The sequence below is a fragment of the Dendropsophus ebraccatus genome, chromosome 5 (genome assembly GCF_027789765.1).
Source record: "Dendropsophus ebraccatus isolate aDenEbr1 chromosome 5, aDenEbr1.pat, whole genome shotgun sequence".
In the NCBI taxonomy this organism is placed as follows: domain Eukaryota; kingdom Metazoa; phylum Chordata; class Amphibia; order Anura; family Hylidae; genus Dendropsophus; species Dendropsophus ebraccatus.
In genome coordinates, this window is record NC_091458.1 from 158,413,323 (window position 1) to 158,434,073 (window position 20,751).

At 44.4% G+C, this 20,751-nt stretch overlaps 1 protein-coding gene across 1 annotated transcript; it reads right to left on the reverse strand.

The window, feature by feature from the left end:
* Positions 1 to 8,955: 8,955 nt before the first annotated feature.
* Positions 8,956 to 20,523, reverse strand: HSPB1 (heat shock protein family B (small) member 1). Its single transcript, XM_069972694.1, has 3 exons — positions 20,072 to 20,523; positions 17,794 to 17,857; positions 8,956 to 9,279 (listed from the first exon to the last, which is right to left on the reverse strand). Exons 1-3 carry the CDS (start codon positions 20,466 to 20,468, stop codon positions 9,093 to 9,095), a joined length of 648 nt encoding a protein of 215 aa, XP_069828795.1. The 5' UTR covers positions 20,469 to 20,523; the 3' UTR covers positions 8,956 to 9,092.
* Positions 20,524 to 20,751: the final 228 nt, after the last annotated feature.

Consider the following 20,751-nt stretch of genomic DNA (forward strand, 5'->3'; position numbering starts at 1 on the left):
GGCTGGGGCTTGCATCAGGGGACAGGACTGTGGGCGTAATCTCTCCATAGCTGTAACCCCTCTCTCCCCGGACAGAGAGCGCTGCTATACTGTGCTCACCCTATACCTTGCTTATTCCTTCATGCTCCCTGCAGTCTCTGTCCGCCCTTGTGTTTCCCATCCTCTCCATTCCTGATGTAATGTGCCTGCACTCACACTCAGCTATACACACTGCTGCTATAATGTGTCTGCACTTACACTCAGGTATACACACTGCTGCAATGTGCCTGCACTTACACTCAGTTATACACACTGCTGCTATAATGTGCCTGCACTCACACTCAGCTATACACACTGCTGCTATATTGTGCCTGCACTCACACTCAGTTATACACACTCCTGCTATAATGTGCCTGTACTTACACTCAGCTATACACACTGCTGCTCTAATGTGCCTGCACTTACACTCGGCCATTCACACTGCTGTATAGAGAAGTTTTTGCAACTGTCCTCCTGCGCAGCTTTGTGATTCTCACTTCCTGATTGGTCCATGCTGAGCACACACCCCTTCCCTATTGCTGTCATGTGACCACACAGACAGACTACTGCATTATGAGGATCTGCAGCTCCATCCTGCATCTACAAACGGCTGCTGTTCTTCAGGCTTATGCAGTTACTATACATTGTACTCCACATGCTGATTGCTATACTGTACAGTAACTTATATATCACATATCCAGCTGCTGTGTTATCAGGGTTATACAGTTACTATACATTATACACCACATGCTGCTATACTGTACAGTAACTTATATATCACATATCCAGCTGCTGTGTTATCAGGGTTATACAGTTACTATACATTATATACCACATGCTGATTGCTATACTGTACAGTAACTTATATATCACATATCCAGCTGCTGTGTTATCAGGGTTATACAGTTACTATACATTATACACCACATGCTGATTGCTATACTGTACAGTAACTTATATATCACATATCCAGCTGCAGTGTTATCAGGGTTATACAGTTACTAAACATTATACACCACATGCTGCTATACTGTACAGTAACTTATATATCACATATCCAGCTGCTGTGTTATCAGGGTTATACAGTTACTATACATTATATACCACATGCTGATTGCTATACTGTACAGTAACTTATATATCACATATCCAGCTGCTGCAGTGTTATCAGGGTTATACAGTTACTATACATTATATACCACATGCTGATTGCTATACTGTACAGTAACTTATATATCACATATCCAGCTGCTGCAGTGTTATCAGGGTTATACAGTTACTATACATTATACACCACATGCTGCTATACTGTACAGTAACTTATATATCACATATCCAGCTGCTGTGTTATCAGGGTTATACAGTTACTATACATTATACACCACATGCTGATTGCTATACTGTACAGTAACTTATATATCACATATCCAGCTGCAGTGTTATCAGGGTTATACAGTTACTAAACATTATACACCACATGCTGCTATACTGTACAGTAACTTATATATCACATATCCAGCTGCTGTGTTATCAGGGTTATACAGTTACTAAACATTATACACCACATGCTGCTATACTGTACAGTAACTTATATATCACATATCCAGCTGCTGTGTTATCAGGGTTATACAGTTACTATACATTATATACCACATGCTGATTGCTATACTGTACAGTAACTTATATATCACATATCCAGCTGCTGTGTTATCAGGGTTATACAGTTATTATACATTATATACCACATGCTGATTGCTATACTGTACAGTAACTTATATATCACATATCCAGCTGCTGTGTTATCAGGGTTATACAGTTACTATACATTATACACCACATGCTTATTGCTATACTGTACAGTAACTTATATATCACATATCCAGCTGCTGCAGTGTTATCAGGGTTATACAGTTACTATACATTATACACCACATGCTGCTATACTGTACAGTAACTTATATATCACATATCCAGCTGCTGTGTTATCAGGGTTATACAGTTACTATACATTATACATCACATGCTGATTGCTATACTGTACAGTAACTTATATATCACATATCCAGCTGCTGCTGTGTTATCAGGGTTATACAGTTACTATACATTATATACCACATGCTGCTATACTGTTCAGTAACTTATATATCACAAATCCAGCTGCTGTGTTATCAGGGTTATACAGTTACTATACATTATATACCACATGCTGATATACTGTACAGTAACTTATATATCACATATTCTGCTGTTTCTCATTGTTTGTTTTAACTGTTCTACACGTTATTCAGAATAAAAAAAAATCATTATTTTTGGGGTGCGGAACCAGTTGTCTGTGTATCAGTGATTTTTTATGGGAAAATTTGCTTTGGTGTAAGAGTAGATTGGGATTACAAGCGCCGTCCCGGAACGAATTATGCTCGTAATCCAAGGCACCACTGTATATATTGTAGAAAGGTGAATGGTAAGATACTGGAGGGGGTGTACATCTCACCCAGACTGCTAGCTGGGATGAGATGGTAAACTCCGGGAAAGATGTGGTTCAGCAGAGATATTCTGCTGAGCTGTTGTTTATTATTTCCGGGCCTGGATTTTACTGGAATGGCGGGTAGGTTTGGTAGTGGGACCTGCCATTCCCTCCCCACTCCAGTCCACACCTTGCGCACAGGTGTAATCAGGTGCTAATCGCTCCAGCTCATAAAAGGCAGCTCAGAGGGCTGAATGTTGCTGAGAGCCTGGAAGCCACTGACCTGTGTCAGATACTACTGCTGTTTGTTCCTGTTTGGTTGAGTCAGGTGAGACCTCTGTTTAGTTAGAGCCCAGCCGGGCAGGTGTTTATTTTGTATCCAGTTTTTGCACAGTGCTGCTACATTTGCTTTTGTCTGAAACTTTATATGCCACAATAAAGCCAAGTTGGACATTTTATGTTAAATTGGCATAAGGACTGCATTATTCTCGCTACCCCCTACTAAAGACCCCCACAATATATATATATATATATATATATATATATATATATATATATATATATATATATAGTATAAAACCATCAAATTCTGGAATATACATACATATATAGTTTAAGACCATTACATTTTATAATAAATCGACACTAACAAACTACAGGAAGCAGAGTGTTATCCATATCCAGCTGCAGTGTTATCAGGGTTATACAGTTACTAAACATTATACACCACATGCTGCTATACTGTACAGTAACTTATATATCACATATCCAGCTGCTGCAGTGTTATCAGGGTTATACAGTTACTATACATTATACACCACATGCTGCTATACTGTACAGTAACTTATATATCACATATCCAGCTGCTGTGTTATCAGGGTTATACAGTTACTATACATTATACACCACATGCTGATTGCTATACTGTACAGTAACTTATATATCACATATCCAGCTGCAGTGTTATCAGGGTTATACAGTTACTATACATTATATACCACATGCTGATATACTGTACAGTAACTTATATATCACCTATCCAGCTGCTGCTGTGTTATCAGGGTTATACAGTTACTATACATTATATACCACATGCTGATTGCTATACTGTACAGTAACTTATATATCACATATCCAGCTGCAGTGTTATCAGGGTTATACAGTTACTATACATTATATACCACATGCTGCTATACTGTACAGTAACTTATATATCACATATCCAGCTGCTGTGTTATCAGGGTTATACAGTTACTATACATTATATACCACATGCTGCTATACTGTACAGTAACTTATATATCACATATCCAGCTGCTGCAGTGTTATCAGGGTTATACAGTTACTATACATTATACACCACATGCTGCTATACTGTACAGTAACTTATATATCACATATCCAGCTGCAGTGTTATCAGGGTTATACAGTTACTATACATTATATACCACATGCTGCTATACTGTACAGTAACTTATATATCACATATCCAGCTGCAGTGTTATCAGGGTTATACAGTTACTATACATTATATACCACATGCTGCTATACTGTACAGTAACTTATATATCACATATCCAGCTGCTGCAGTGTTATCAGGGTTATACAGTTACTATACATTATACACCACATGCTAATAGCTATACTGTACAGTAACTTATATATCACATTTCCAGCTGCTGCAGTGTTATCAGGGTTATACAGTTACTATACATTATACACCACATGCTGCTATATTGTACAGTAACTTATATATCACATATCCAGCTGCTGCTGTGTTATCAGGGTTATACAGTTACTATACATTATATACCACATGCTGCTATACTGTACAGTAACTTATATATCACATATCCAGCTGCTGTGTTATCAGGGTTATACAGTTACTATACATTATACACCACATGCTGCTATACTGTACAGTAACTTATATATCACATATCCAGCTGCTGTGTTATCAGGCTTATGCAGTTACTGTACATTATACACCACATGCTGATTGCTATACTGTACAGTAACTTATATATCACATATCCAGCTGCTGCTGTGTTATCAGGGTTATACAGTTACTATACATTATATACCACATGCTGATTGCTATACTGTACAGTAACTTATATATCACATATCCAGCTGCAGTGTTATCAGGGTTATACAGTTACTATACATTATATACCACATGCTGCTATACTGTACAGTAACTTATATATCACATATCCAGCTGCTGTGTTATCAGGGTTATACAGTTACTATACATTATACACCACATGCTGATTGCTATACTGTACAGTAACTTATATATCACAGATTCTGCTGTTTCTCATTGTTTGTTTTATCTGTTCTACACGTTATTCAGAATATAAAAAAAAATCATTATTTTTGGGGTGCGGAACCAGTTGTCTGTGTATCAGTGATTTCTTATGGGAAAATTTGCTTTGGTGTAAGAGTAGATTGGGATTACAAGCGCCGTTCCGGAACAAAGGGAAGCAGAGAGGCCGACAACGAGGCAGAAAATCACTTTATTCATAACTAGATATTTTTAAGTGGTGCAGAGTTTACGATCCAAAACTTGGGCAAATTCCCATTATTGAGTTGCTGAGTTCTTGCTGACACCATGGAGATGACATTATGGCTGCTCTTCACCTCTCTGATGCTCCGGACTGACTCGACATGCTGAGTGGTAAAACTAAAAGTGCAGCAAATGGTGAAATGTTGTAGCAAATACACAGTCATATACTATATACCAAAGCTTCTTCAACTTCAGCCGACAAAAATACTGCTGAGCACCAAGTACTGTGCCATGCAATGCCCATAACAACCCTATTGGTGCCTGCAGCATCAAATACTACAGTGCAGCACAATACTCCTCCCTGCAGCACTAAATACTACAATGCAGCACAATACTCCTCCCTGCAGCATCAAATACTACAGTGCAGCACAATACTCTTCCCTGCAGCATCAAATACTACAGTGCAGCACAATACTCTTCCCTGCAGTACCAAATACTACAGTGCAGCACAATACTCTTCCCTGCAGTACCAAATACTACAGTGCAGCACAATACTCCTCCCTGCAGCACCAAATACTACAGTGCAGCACAATACTCCTCCCTGCAGTACCAAATACTACAGTGCAGCACAATACTCCTCCCTGCAGCACCAAATACTACAGTGCAGCACAATACTCCTCCCTGCAGTACCAAATACTACAGTGCAGCACAATACTCCTCCCTGCAGTACCATATACTACAGTGCAGCACAATACTCTTCCCTGCGGCACCAAATACTACAGCACAGCACAATATTTCTCCCCGCAGCACTAAATACTACAGTGCAGCGCAGAATTCCTTCCTGCAGCACCAAATACTACAGTGCAGCACAATACTCTTCCCTGCAGCACCAAATACTACAGTGCAGCACAATATTCCTACCTGCAGGACCAAATACTACAGTGCAGCACAATACTCCTCGCTGCAGGACCAAATACTACAGTGCAGCACAATACTCCTCGCTGCAGGACCAAATACTACAGTGCAGCACAATACTCCTCCCTGCAGTACCAAATACTACAGTGCGGCACAATACTCCTCCCTGCAGTACCAAATACTACAGTGCGGCACAATACTCCTCCCCGCAGCACTAAATACTACAGTGCAGCACAAAACAATTGCCCCAAACTGCCAAGCTCTACAATGCAGCACACATACATCACAATGGTACTGGTAGCATTATGACCCCCATCTCCACTCCCAGCAATACTGTCCTCTTATCTGTTCTTCTGTTCTATAGACACCTGTTTACACTGCCCCTCTGACTGCCAGACCTCCAGGCTCATGGTCATGTGACACTAATGTCTTTACAGGTCCTGAAGGGCCGGCATTATCTGGGCAGTTTTTACTATGGTATTGGGACAAGGCAGGGACTACATATTTCAATTGAGTTGGTTCCTGGGAGACAACAGTCTAGTGCCCTGGATCCCTGTTAGTCCCTCCTTGGGGATGTGAGTAATGGGCATCTCCTTTTTTTTTTAGAACTGTCCCCAAAACTGATTGGGCATCAAGCCATGCGGCATTATACCTCACTGGGGAGATTATCTACTTATTAAGGGAATTTCCCCATAATGGTGACCTATGCATCCGATTCCCTTACTCCGCCCCCTAAACCCACTTACCTAACTCACTTATACAATGCAGGGTAACGAGGCAATTTTTGGGGGTTCTGATAGTAAAAAGAAATTAGAAAAGTACAGAAGTTTGGCAGATTCTATGAAGATAAGTCATAGTTACAAGAAGTTGTGGTCTGAGCCAGATAGAGAAGAAAAGGAAAAAGAACAACTCCAAGAAGACGCCCCTAAAAGTCACTGGATGTAACTGCAGTGTAATCTCTTCTGTCTGCAGACCTTCTGATCATCACAACATGGGCCTGTATAGAGGATATTTGCCTGTGTTCAGTGGTTTTATTCAGTATCAGTATGGTGGTATTATCCCATCATTGCCGTAGTGATATGTTGTTCCAGACACGGACACGGGGAACGGGGTGAGGTAATTAAATATTTTATCATTTTATACTACAATTATCATCCAATGATCTTTTCACTGTAGGGCCCTTAGGGTGGAAACATGCACTATGGCTGTGTTTGCAGCCTCAGACCCCCTGCTACGTCTCCCATGTGTAATGATAACAACAAAGGTTTACAATGCGATTATAAGTGGCTGTAGACAAGTCCTGTACAGACATAGGCAGACATGTAATGGGTTTCCTTTGACTCACCAGAGAACATTATTCTATGGGCACGTATATGGGAAGGTCCTTACAGAATATCCGCCAAAATATGGGTTTGTATTTTTTTCACAATTTCACAAACAGGTTTTCTGCTAGATCGGGGGGTTCAAACTTCGGCCCTCCAGCTGTTACAAAACTACAACTCCCATCATGCCTGGATAGGTAAAGCTTTAGCTTTGTAACATCTGGAGGAACCTCTTTTCTCGAACTTGAAGCGGTTATCCAGCGAAAAACTTGATAGATATGCTGCAGAGATCCATGAGATAGGCACTCGTTTACTTCTGGCTGCTGCAGCCGGAAGTAAACGAGTGCCGAGCCGGGGACGGCGCCATCTTGGATGAGTCCCGGCCGGCTTCAGACAAGGAGATCGCTCCTCCGGGATAACGTCCCGGGGGAGCGATCTCCGCCACTAGACACCAAGGAACGGCTGAATCCGGTAATAGCATCTGATTACTGTATTAGCTAATAATACAATACCTGCAGTCCCGGGCTACAAGCGGCACCCGGGACCGCCGCGGTTCAGAGCGGGGTCGCCACGCGGCCCCGCTCTGAACACCCTTACCGGCAGTAGGGCGTAAATATACGCCCTATGTCGTTAAGGGGTTAATAGGTTTCCAAAGGCAGTTTGAGAACCCAGCATGTAAATGTGTTTATCTGGTTCCGGTACCTACCAATAATTAGTGATAATTTACAGTATTACCCAAGCAAAGCGAATTATAAGCTCGGCAGTCAGCTTATCAGCCTGCCGCCTTCGAATCTGGATCCAGCTAATACTGTTAATACTGTAAATTTGATTATCTCCGCACCCCACAATCTTATCGTATTGTACTGTGTATTAGGCCTCACAAGGGCTAAACCCACCCACCACCCATGGGGTGCGGAGACACTAGAGGGGGACAGGAGGAGTCAGGAAACCACAAGGAGGAAGGGGCAGATAAGCGGCATGTGAAAATGCGCAGCGCTGTTGATGAGTGAACTTGCCAAATGCTCGGGTTCTACAACGTTCGTCCGAGATCGAGCGTTCGGCAAATTTCATCACTAACTTAAGACACAAGAACCTGCCGGAGTTCAGATACCAAGTAAAGTTTGAATTCCGATTATAATTTCCAGGTAAATTTTCCTTTGAATCCCAAACAGATCGAATTCGGAAGCGTTCAAAAGCTGAGGTACTTTGTACTTTAGATTTGTGGTCTTAAAGGGACAGTTCGCTCAAAATGTGTTTCTTTTAAATCAACTGGTGCCAGAAATTTATAATTTACTTCTCCTAAACAATCTCAAGTCTTCCAGTACTTTGCAGCTGCTGTATGTCCTGCAGAAAGTGGTGTATTCTCTCCAGTTTGACAGTTCTCTCTGCTGCCACCTCTGTCCATGTCAGGAACTGTCCAGAGCCGGACAGGTTTTCTATGGGGATTTGCTGTTGCTCTGGACAGTTCCTGACATGGACAGAGATGACGGCAGAGAGCACTGTGTCACACTGGAGGGAATACACCACTTCCTGCAGGACATACAGCAGCTGATAAGTACGGGTAGACCTGAGTAAATGGCTCTTGCTGGGACCAGCTGATTTGGACTTTCAGATCTAGCTTTTGGTGTATGTTAATCATGGACGTCCACCACAATGTTACGGTAACCTTCTCTATATAACATCTGTGTATCTGTCTGTATTGTGGGAGAAGAAAGAAAAAGACGACATTTATTGCATTTTTCTTCAAAATTTATTTTTCAAAACTACATTATTTCTGTAAAATTATTATTGATTTTATTATTTCTGTAAAAACAGTCGGTATAACACAGAAACCGGTGACAGAACTGGGGACGTTTTTGGCGTCTCATTTTTTGCCGGCCTCGTCCTTCTTGGGGTCGGGTTTGCCGATCTCCGCTTTGCTCTGGAAAGTTACTGGGATAGTGATCTCTGCCGACTGGATTGCTGGTTTAGGGAGCGGCGCCTCCACGGTCAGAATACCATCTGGGGAAAGCGATGAGATCACGGTGGAAATATCTGCGCCCGGGGGAAGACTGCGGGAAGAGATCACAATCAATGCTGATGGTCAGACACCGGAGGGACAACGTCCACCATATAATGGACGTTCTATAAAATTCTGTGACTATTAATGAATGACTATATCTCTAGGGTAGACGTTCAAATCCCTTACATTTCCATGTACTCAACAAGAAACAAGTATGCAGCTAGCTCCCCCTAGTGGTAGCTGCAAGCAGTCAGGATTTTTTTTTTGTATTGGTTTGGACTGTTATTACGCAGAAAATCGTTAAATTGGTTCATATTAAAACGATAATTTTTCTGTGTAATTGCAGACAACAATCGAAAAATCGTTTGTGTGTCGTTGATTCTTGATTTAGATCTGATCCTAAAATCATTATTCCGCATTGTTCCTGCTTTGCTGGGATCAGATGGAGTAAGCGATTGTAGTAACGATCGTTGTGAGTATCGTAAGGTTGCTTTTATGCTGTGTTTACACGGAACGATAATTCGCCTGATCATACGATTAACGATTTAGAAGAATCAATTTTTTTTATAACGATCAGCGTTTAGACGGAACAATATATCGTATGGAAAATTCGTTTTGTGATCGCTTAAGCCTCTCTCGCACATAGGAAAAATTGGTGAATGACTGTTAACACAGAACAATCTGCAAATTTTTTAGAACATGTTGTAAGATCAAAATGAACGATTTCTCGCTCGTCGCCTGATCGTTCGCTGCGTTTACGCGTACAATTATTGTTCGAATTCGATCGTTATCGTGCAAATTCACACGATAATCGTTCCGTGTAATCGCAGCATTACACAGAGCGATAATTCACTCATTTGATTGTTTAACGATTTTGAGATGACTATTTGCGACAAGCTTCCCCCCAAAATTATTTTTGCATTAATACGCTGCCCACCCGTAGCTTTCCATCTTTCCAATATAAAGTTATTATGGATTCTGCACAGTTTTGCTGTTATCCAGCTGCATTCACCTGCATGGATTGCAGAGAATCATCAGACCTCAGTCCACACCGACACGCTCCCTGCTCCTGGCCCCCACCCTCCGTGTCGGCATCACGTGTCCCAGCACAGTGAAGTGACTGAGAAGACTGATGTGGTGGCTGCTGTTACAGAGGGAGACAGTGATCAGCGCAGCTGTGACTGCATCCCTCTCTAACAGCAGCCACCCGGTCACCCCTAGCCCAGAGCTCACCCCCTGTGTCCAGAGCCTCCTGGCAGCACTCACCCGCAGCACACAGCCCCCGGCCCACAACCAACCGCCCCCCCCCATCACCCGTGGCATCCCTCACTCACCCGCAGCATAGCTTCCGCACTCACCAGCGGCCCCCCCCAGCGGCAAGCTCCGCCCCCTCGCAATCGCCCACGACAAGCTCCGCCCCCGCAATCGCCACGGCAAGCTCCGCCCCCCACAATCGCCCGCGGCAAGCTCCGCCCCCCGCAATCGCCCGCATCACCGTCAACTCAGCTCTGCTACAGCGGCGTCCCCGCCAACTCAGCTCTGCTGCATCGCCGTCCACGCCAACTCAGCTCTGCTACACCGGCGTCCCCGCCAACTCAGCTCTGCTACACCGGCGTCCCCGCCAACTCAGCTCTGCTACACCGGCGTCCCCGCCAACTCAGCTCTGCTACACCGGCGTTCCCGCCAACTCAGCTCTGCTACACCTGCGTCCCCGCCAACTCAGCTCTGCTGCATCGCCGTCCCCGCCAACTCAGCTCTGCTACACCGGCGTCCCCGCCAACTCAGCTCTGCTACACCGGCGTCCCCGCCAACTCAGCTCTGCTACACCGGCGTCCCCGCCAACTCAGCTTTGCTACACCTGTGTCCCCGCCAACTCAGCTCTGCTACACCGGCGGCCCCGCCAACTCAGCTCTGCTACACCGGCGTCCCCGCCAACTCAGCTCTGCTACACCGGCGTCCCCGCCAACTCAGCTCTGCTACACCGGCGTCCCCGCCAACTCAGCTCTGCTACACCGGCGTCCCCGCCAACTCAGCTCTGCTACACCGGCGTCCCCGCCAACTCAGCTCTACTATACCGGCGTCACCGCCAACTCAGTCTGCTACACCGTCACTTCCAACTCAGCTTTGCTACACCGACACAGCCATCTCAGCTCTGCTACACTGTCATCATCTCCTTCATTGTCTCAGCTCTGCTACTTCACCATCATCAGGCAGAAGCATTGCATGATGGGAAATGTAGTTTCCTATCTTGGATATAGACCATGTTTTAGAAAAAGTTGTAACTCAGGAACGGCAGCAGCTAGAAAGACGGGAGACGGCTCAAAATACTCAGGGCGACTTGGTGAGTAAGGCCAGCTAGGTTTGGGAGCATTTCATTTTTTTAGCTCTTGGGGGGAATACCCCTTTAAGGCTGTCTCACACATTAGGATGAAGCTTTGAAAGACTGTTTAGACGAAGCGAATTATCAGCGAGCGACCAGCGATGATTTGAGAATATTTTGACAGACTAAGATGAACGATTTCTCGCTCGTCGCTTGATTCGCTGTTTTCACGAGCCGATTATCGCTCAAATGTGATTGTTATCATAACAATTTGAACGATTCTAACGTTCTGTGTGATATGGTGAACGATTTGAGATTGACGATAAACTCGCTCGCAATCATTTATCGTTAATCGTTAAAAATCACTTTGTCTAATAGAAAGTTGAGGCTATGCTTCTACACAGTATTTTGCAACCAAAACCAGGAATGGATTGAAAACACAGAAAGGCTATGTTCACACACTGGTGAAACTTAGTGGATGATCGCCATTTAATGGCAAATAACGGCCATTGTTTCGAAATAACAGCAATTATTTGCCATTAAATGACGACCATCCACTCAATTTCACCAGTGTGTGAAATTCCTGGTTTTGGTTGCAAAATACTGAGCTTTTTCGGAGCGGCATGTCTGAACTGACAGACCGCTCAGCCAATCACTGGCCGCGGCGGGACCGGGAGAAGGAGCGCAGGAGAAGACCTGCAGCCTGGATAGATAAAGTATGCTGTTTTTAAATCGTCGCCCGCCCGCCACGACGCTATTCCACCTAGCGATGCGCGGGTGGCGACCGATGATTTTAGGTTTGAACCTAAATGAACAATCAGCCGATGACACGATCATTGGCTGATCATTCTCTCTATTCCACGGAGCAATAATCATCCGAATCGCTCCGATTCAGCCAATTATCGCTCCGTGGAATAGGCCCCTAAGGGTCCATTTTCACAGAAAGCTTATCTGCCAAAGATTTGAAGCCAAAGCCAGGAATGGATTTGAAAAGAGGAGAAATCTAAGTCTTTCCTTTAGACCTTTGGCTTCAAATCTTTGGCAGATAATCTTTCTGTGTAAATGGACCCTTATGCTGGGTTTACACGGAGCGATTATCGGGCGAATTTTCGCGATAACAATCGCATTGAGCGATAATCGTTCCGTGTAAACACAGCAAACGATCAAGCGACGAGCGAAAAATCGTTCATTTTGATCTTTCAACATCTTTCTTTCTTAAATCATGTCGTTCGCTAAAAATTCGCAGATCGCTTCGTGTAAACAGTCTTTCAACGATTTACCCTATGTAAAAGATGGGCTTAAGCGATCTTAGAAACGATCGCAATAACGATTTTTCTAACGATTTATTCGTCTAAATGCAGATCGTTATAACGGACAAATTGTTGCTTCTAAATCGTTAAACGCTCGATTGGGCGATTTATCGTTCCGTGTAAACCCAGCATTATACTATGTGTGAGAATAGTCTAAAACACCATGGGGGAGATTGATCAGACAGGGTGTAAAGTGAAACTGGCTCAGTCGCCCCCGGCAACCAATCAGATTCCACCTTTCATTCCTCACAGACTCTTTGGAAAATGAAAGGTGGAATCTGATTGGTTGCTAGGGGCAACTGAGCCAGCACCATGTTCTTTCTCTTTGTATCTGTAGGCCCCACCATGTTCTTTCTGTACAGAACTCCATCTTTTCTAGCTTCCCCTTGTTAACTATCCGTATAACTCCAGCCGCCTGGAGATTGTTGTCATCCTGAAAAAAACAGCTTTGATTGCCAGGACTAGAACAGGTGCTGGTCGTCCATCATTGCGTCCGTCATGCGCTGATAACAGGGGCCGTGATTTATCCCCACAGCTGTCACTAACAGGGATACATGTATACAGATGATATGCAACTGTTAAAACAAATCTTTAAAGGGGTTATCCAGGATTAGAAAAACATAGTCGGTTCCACCCCTGTCCTCAGGCTGTGTGTGGTATTACCATCCGGCTTCATTCACTTCGATGGAACTGAGTTGCAATACCACAGACAAACTAAGGACGTTGTTTCTGGAAGAAAGCGGCCATGTTTTTCTAATTCCTGGATAACCCCAGTTAGGCTGTACCAGGTGACTACCAGGACCCCGTCATCTACGCATCACCGCTTGGCCATTGTGAAAATCAACACATGAAAGGGGTACTCCAGAGAAATCTTCAAGTCAACTAATGCCAGAAGGTTATATACTTATCAGCTGCTGTATGTCCTGCAGGAAGTGGTGTATTCTTTCCAGTGTGACACACTGCTCTCTGCTGCCACCTCTGTCCATGTCAGGAACTGTCCAGAGCAGGAGAGGTTTTCTATGGGGATTTGCTGCTGCTCTGGGCAGTTCCTGTCATGGACAGAGGTGGCAGCAGAGAGCACTGTGTCAGACTGGAGAGAATACACCACTTCCTGCAGGACATACAGCAGCTGATAAGTGCTGGGAGACTGGAGATTTATAAATAGGAGTAATTTACAAATCTAATGTTATGGCTGATCAGTATACTATAATGTTGAAGGTCGCTTACAATTTTTTCCATGTAAATTATTGCTTGTGGCAAAAACAGCTGGAGCTAAAAACAGGTTTAGAACTAGGTAATTGTGGGAAATGGAGCCAAAAAAAAATAATTATAAAGAATCGTTTTCTTGGCCGGTTTCCCGCATCTTTTCCTTTTAGTCTATGGCAAAGCGCTTTATCTCTCTTTGTACCTGGCACCTAATACTGAACATATGACGTGTGACGGACGCTTCTCAGACACAGAATAGAATTACACTATCCCATCGAGGAGAACCTGCTAGAAGGTCGACGTCCTTCACTAGGAGGCCGTATACAGGCAGCACACAAGCGGCCCATCTTCTCTGGACACCCCAGCAGTAGATCAGTGCAGTTTGGTGGCATGGGTTTCTTCTTTCAATAAAGTATATATGGATACCACCATTTTGGCTGTTGTGAAAAAACGGCCGTTATTTTAAAAAATAACTGCTGTCTCCCCCCAAAAAGGTGAAATGGCCAAAAAAAGGTGTGGTCGTAGCCACTAACCGATATGTAGCTTTTCCACCATTAAAGGGGTACTCCCAGCATGGGGGCTATTTTTGGATCTGGCCAGGGAGGAGGTGGCTGAGAGAAAAGACGTCCAGTCACCTCCCCGGTTCCAGCGGCGGGTCCTGTATCGCGGTGCTCCGGTCCCCGATTCCCGGCCGCTACCTGGTGTCTGACGCGGGCTTGAGACGTGGCGTCTCAAGTCCGCTCAGCCAGTGAGTGACAGAGGCGGGATCCGTTTCAAGTCCACTCAGATCCCGCCTCTGTCACTGACTGGCTGAGCGGACTTGGGACGCCACGTCTCGAGCCCGCGTCAGACACCAGGAAGCAACCGGGAACTGGAGCGCCACGATACTGGACCCGCCGCTGTAACCGTGGACGTCTTTTCTCTCAGCCACCTCCTCCCCGGCTAGATCCAAAAATAGCCCCCATGCTGGAGTACCCCTTTAAAACTTTACTGCCATCTTTACATAGAGAGGCATAGCTCCACCTACAGGACAGGTGTGTATATACAATAATATATACATACTAGATACAATGGAGGAGATTTATCAAACATCGTGTAAAGTGACACTGGCTCAGTCGCCCCCGGCAACCAGATTCCACTTTTCATTCCTCACAGACTCTTTGGAAAATGAAAGGTGGAATCTGATTGGTTGCCGGGGGCGACTGAGCCAGTGTCACTTTACACCATGATTGATAAATCTCCCCTATAGTTTGTTTATTGTATAAGCCAAGAAAGGTCCCGGCAAATGTGCCACACACAGGGCCGCTTCTGCCATGAGGTGAAGTGAGCACTTGGCCTCAGGCGGCAGATTCTGCGCCCCTGAGGGGGCGGCAACTCGGCCTGTCATTTTAGTGAAGTCAGCCTGACAGGGCCGACCAGCTCACTAAGGCTGGGTTCACACTACGTATATTTCAGTCAGTATTGTGGTCCTCATATAGCAACCAAAACCAGGAGTGGATTAAAAACAAAGAAAGGATCTGTTCACACAATGGTGAAATTGAGTGGATGGCAGCCATATTACAGTAAATAACGGCCATTATTTCAATATAACAGCCGTTGTTTTAAAAAAACAGCAAATATTTGCCATTAAATGGCGGCCATCCACTCAATTTCACCATTGTGTGAACAGATCCTTTCTTTGTTTTTAATCCACTCCTGGTTTTGGTTGCAATATGAGGACCACAATACTGACTGAAATATACGTAGTGTGAACCCAGCCTTAAGGTGCGTTTACACAGACAGATTTTTCTGACAGATCTTTGAAGCCAAATCCAGGAACAGACTATAAACAGGGATCAGGTCATAAAGGAAAGACTGGGATCCATCCTCTTTTCAATTCCATCCCTGGCTTTGGCTTCCAAAATCTGTCAGATAAATCTTTCTGTGTAAATGCACCCTAAGTGTTGTGTTAGGTGTGCAGCGGGCGGCAGCCTCCCTATCTAGTCAGTGCTTTCCTGTCAGACCTCCCTTGCACTTAGTATTATCAGGTTCAGGACCTGTGAGTGTGCTGTGCAGCTTCATCATCATCATCATCACCCACAGGTCCTGCACCTGATCTGCGTTTAGAAGCTGGTGCGGTGTTTTCTGGGCTCTTGGTCCGGCTACTGACCTGACAGGACCTTCCTCACAGTGCAGACTACTGGTGTCCCCCTCCCCCCTACCTGACCACCACTCTGCTGCTGCAGCTCTTCTTCTCCTCCTGTCAGCTGGTGTCCGCTCCTGAGGCTGAGGTGAGTGCTAATGACAGGGTTTTTTAGCGAACGACGATTTAAGAACATGTTGAAAGATCAAAATGAACGATTTCTCGCTCGTCATTTGATCGTTTGCTGTGTTTACACGGTACGATTATCGCTCAAATGCGATCGTTTCTGCAAAAATTCAAACGATAGTCGTTCCGTGTAAACGCAGCATAAGTTATACTGCTGCCATGTTACAGACGGGCACTTGTACATTGTGTGTTCGGGGTTGCACTTTAGTCAGAGGGCGTAGTATGTGACACTATTATGTTTAGGGGATGTGTGTGGTAGAGGGCACAGCATATGGCACTATTATAATAAGGGGGTACGGTATGTGGCTGCATTGTATTCAGAAAGTCCAGCGTGTGGCACCCTTCAGGGCGGACTATGTGTGTCAGCATTATGTTCTGGAGGTGCAGTATTATATTCAGTTGGCACAGTGTGTGGCAGTGACTACATCCTTACAGGGCGTACAAATGTTCAAAGCCCAAACAATCGTGTGGCCTATTAAAGGAGTTAAACATGGCCGCTTTCTTCCAGAAGCAGCACCTTTTCTGTCCTCAGTTTCAGGGTATGTTCACACTGCAGAATCCGCATAGAGACTTTAAGCAGATTGTACCAGGCGGCCTCCGATTGAAGTCCTGTCTATTCCATAGGCTCAGATTGGTGGTTGTGTTTTTTTTTTTTTTTTTTTAAGAAGGTAGCTTTGCTTTTCTAATTCAGGATAACCCCTTTAACTTCATGATGGTTGCCCACATATTCCTGTTTACATGGAAAAATGGGCATTTTAATTTTTGCCTCAGGCAGCAGAAACACTAGAATCAGCCCTGGTTAAACCTAGACCCTGCCATTACCAGATCAAGGGTGATTTTGACTTCTGTTAAAGGGGCACTCCAGCGGGAAAAAAAAATCTTTCAAATGAACTGGTTTTAGAAAGTTATATAGCTTTGCAATTTACTTATATTTAAAAATCTACAGTCTTCCAGTACTTATCAGCTGCTGTATGTTCTGCAGGAAGTGGTGTATTCTCTCCAGTCTGACACAGTGCTCTCTGCCATGTCAGGAACTGTCCAGAGCAGCAGCAAATCCCCATAGAAAACCCCTCCAGCTTACCACTAGAGTACCCCTTTAAAGTGACTGTACCACCAGGCCCAGGCTGAAGCACTGGAGGCGGCCGACCCACCCCCAGTGGGAAGAAACCCCCGTCCCTCCATGACGTGACTCCATTAGAATCAATGGAACCCTATCATAGAGGGGCTGGGGTTTCTTCCCACTAATGGTGGATCAGCCGCCTCCAGTGCTTGGGCCTGGTGGTACTGTCACTTTAGGGTTAAAGTCATTTATGCGTCAGCTAGCTGTCATTGTAATAGGAGGGATAGCTGCATGTATCTGATGGACCGACTGTCAGGCAGCAAACACATAGAAAGAATGTTGTAGTTGTATGGACTCACGTGTATTTTCTGGTGAAGCATCTGGAAATAAATCCGTGCTCGTCTTGCTTCTCCTCGTGCTTTCCTAAAAGATTCCAAATATTTCATCAGCAGAAATGGAACTGATCAGACATCCAGATTTTAACATGTTAACCCCCCGCCGGCTGGAGCATTCATCACCTCCTCCCTGCTCCAGCTTGCTTTGGAGGTTCTCGGCATGACATCCCGCTCAGCCAATCAGTGGCTGGCGGGGGGGGGGGGGGGGGGTGTCAGCATATTGACTGGCTGAGCGGGACGAGCAGATGCCTGGAATCCCCGAAGCAAGCTGGAGCGGGGAGGAGGTGATGTTTTCTTCCAGCCGGCGGGGGTTAACATACATACTCGCATTTGGACGTATTCTCATGGGGATGAACTGACACTGGATCCGCAGTGGATTTCGCTGCGGATCTGGTGTGTGTAGGGGGACATTTATTAAGACCAGTGCACTTAAAGGGAACCTGGTACCATAAAAATTCTACCTAACATATCAACATCATGTTATAGAGCCGAAGAAGCTGAGCGGATCGATATATGTCTTTCCATGCTAAGGAGTCCAGTCCATTGAGTGACTCCACCCACTGGACTCCTTAACACAGAATGATCAGAGATTTCAATCAACATGTTACAAGTTATACTGAATCTTTTCCCATAAAGATATATATCAATCTGCTCGGCTCTCCCCACTCTGTAACATGAAGCCGATAGATTAGATAGCATTGTCTTGGTGACAGACGCACATACTCCAGAGCAGGTATATATTTCTGCCATGATTTACGGCTGTTTGCAAGGATAATTCATGATGAATTAGGTGTGAGAGGAGGTGTGCCCCCCCCCCATTACACCGCGGAATAGGAGCAGATTTTTGCATTTTTTGGCATATCCTGTTATAGTGTGATGGTATTTGCATGATCTCTTATGGTAACATATACAACATAGTGATGGAGCTGGGGCTGTATATACATTGTCATCATATACCATGAAAATTATATTATACATTGGCAGAGCCCAACCCTTTGTTACGTTTAATGTGATAGGGAATTCTGGGTCTTAAGGTGCAGGTTACCAGTAACGTCCCGTAGTCATATACTTCATGTATTGCGGACATATACCATTATACACAATAAACACGGCCCTCCTGCATTACAGACTAAAAATCCATGTAAATATTTAATGTGCTGAGTCGGCGCTAACTACTACAGAACCACCGCACATGCAGTTTGTATCCTATATACTGAACCAATTGTTTTCCTGGTCGGTGATACCTGAATCATAGAGATCAGGAAGTCAGAGGTAAGTCCCAATACAGTCCCAGTACAGTCCCTACATCATCATCTTCTATTCATTCATTCATTGTAGATATCTTATTCTAGAATTTTCTCTGCTTGTGTAATGGAGTCTGACGACAACTCATTGATTTATTGCTTTATCAATACAAGGGCCAGGCAGCATTTCGACTAATTTAAAAACACATTTAGAAAGAGCAGCTGAGGGTCACTTAGTGGTATGAAGAGTGGTAAACTGGGACAATGGGGCGGCCATGACAGACGTGTAACAGCAGGAGTCAAGAACATGGAAGGAAACATAACACACTAATGACATAAAAGGATGAAAAAAAAACAACAACATTGCACTCATTTGTGGTTATAAATGGCCGCTCGAAAAGCTTCTATTATCTGTCTGGTGATGGGAAGGCTCCATTACCCAATAACAAGAACATCTAAAAAGGGGCAGCAATCAGCCAAGGAGCGAGGAGAAGAAGAAACCATCATTACTGGCCGCCCATCTCTCTGTCCAAACCGGTGGCCGATAAGAATACATTCAAGTGGCCTCAGAAACAATCAAGCGATCGGCTCGGCGGCTCGGCTTCCTGATTGATCGTAAGGGTATAAGCACACACACCGTATATGCAGCGTATTTACTGCTGCGATACGCAGCAAATATGCAGCAGATTAGATCTAAATAACTGAACACAGCATCAAATTTGCTGCGTATTTGCTGCGTATACGGTGTGTGTGTTTGTACCCTTAAGGATCTGCAAAGGAGCGCCAATCTAGATGATCAGCTCTTGTTTGCGGCCACAAATTGTGGCACATCAGGACTTGTAAAATGACAATAGTATACTATGATATCTCTTACTTTTTGTATGATTGGATATCTACCTTGCTTCCAGCACATAAACCACCATTTTTATTTCTAATATTCTGAATCACAAATATCTAATACAAAGCTCTAAATCAGTACTGAATACGTCCCAACATACCTGTGATTTCCACAATGCCATCTTTTGTTTTCACGACCAGTTCTTCTGGAGAAAAGTGGTTGACGTCCAAACTGATCTTCCAGTGGTCTGGCGTATGTTGGATCTCGGAGATTCCGCTGCTGAGTTGCCGACTTAGAACCCTTTGGAAATCGGGCGCGGTTACACCAGCAGATGAAGCGACAGCTGGTGTGGTGGGTGGTGCAGCCTCTACTGAATGACTTGGAAAAAGACGGACATAGCCGGGCCAGCTGGTGCTAGGCCATTGGTACCAGTCTTCAGGTACTCTTGGCATGCCAAATGACTGGTCAAACAATCGGCTGGTTCCTTGGTACCAGTCCCGGAATGGCTCCCAGCTGGGAGTGCGGAGAAAAGTGAAAGGAATTCTGCGTTCAGACATTCTTGTTTGCTACGTTCGCGGATCAGTTAGACAAGTTATCCGTCCTCTGTCTGGGCTTCGGTCTGCTGTGCCACTCGGAAGGTGCAGCTGTTTTATGGAGAGCCCTGGGATTATTTTTAGAGGTTGGAATGACGGAGCTATAATTGGAAATTTACTCAACCAGTTGTGATGGAAAGTTCTCGTGCCTTGGCATAACAATACAGTGATAGGCTACTGAAAATAGACTTCATATCAGATAAGTACTAAGATGTGTACTAAGGAGATATTGCACAAAGCACATTTA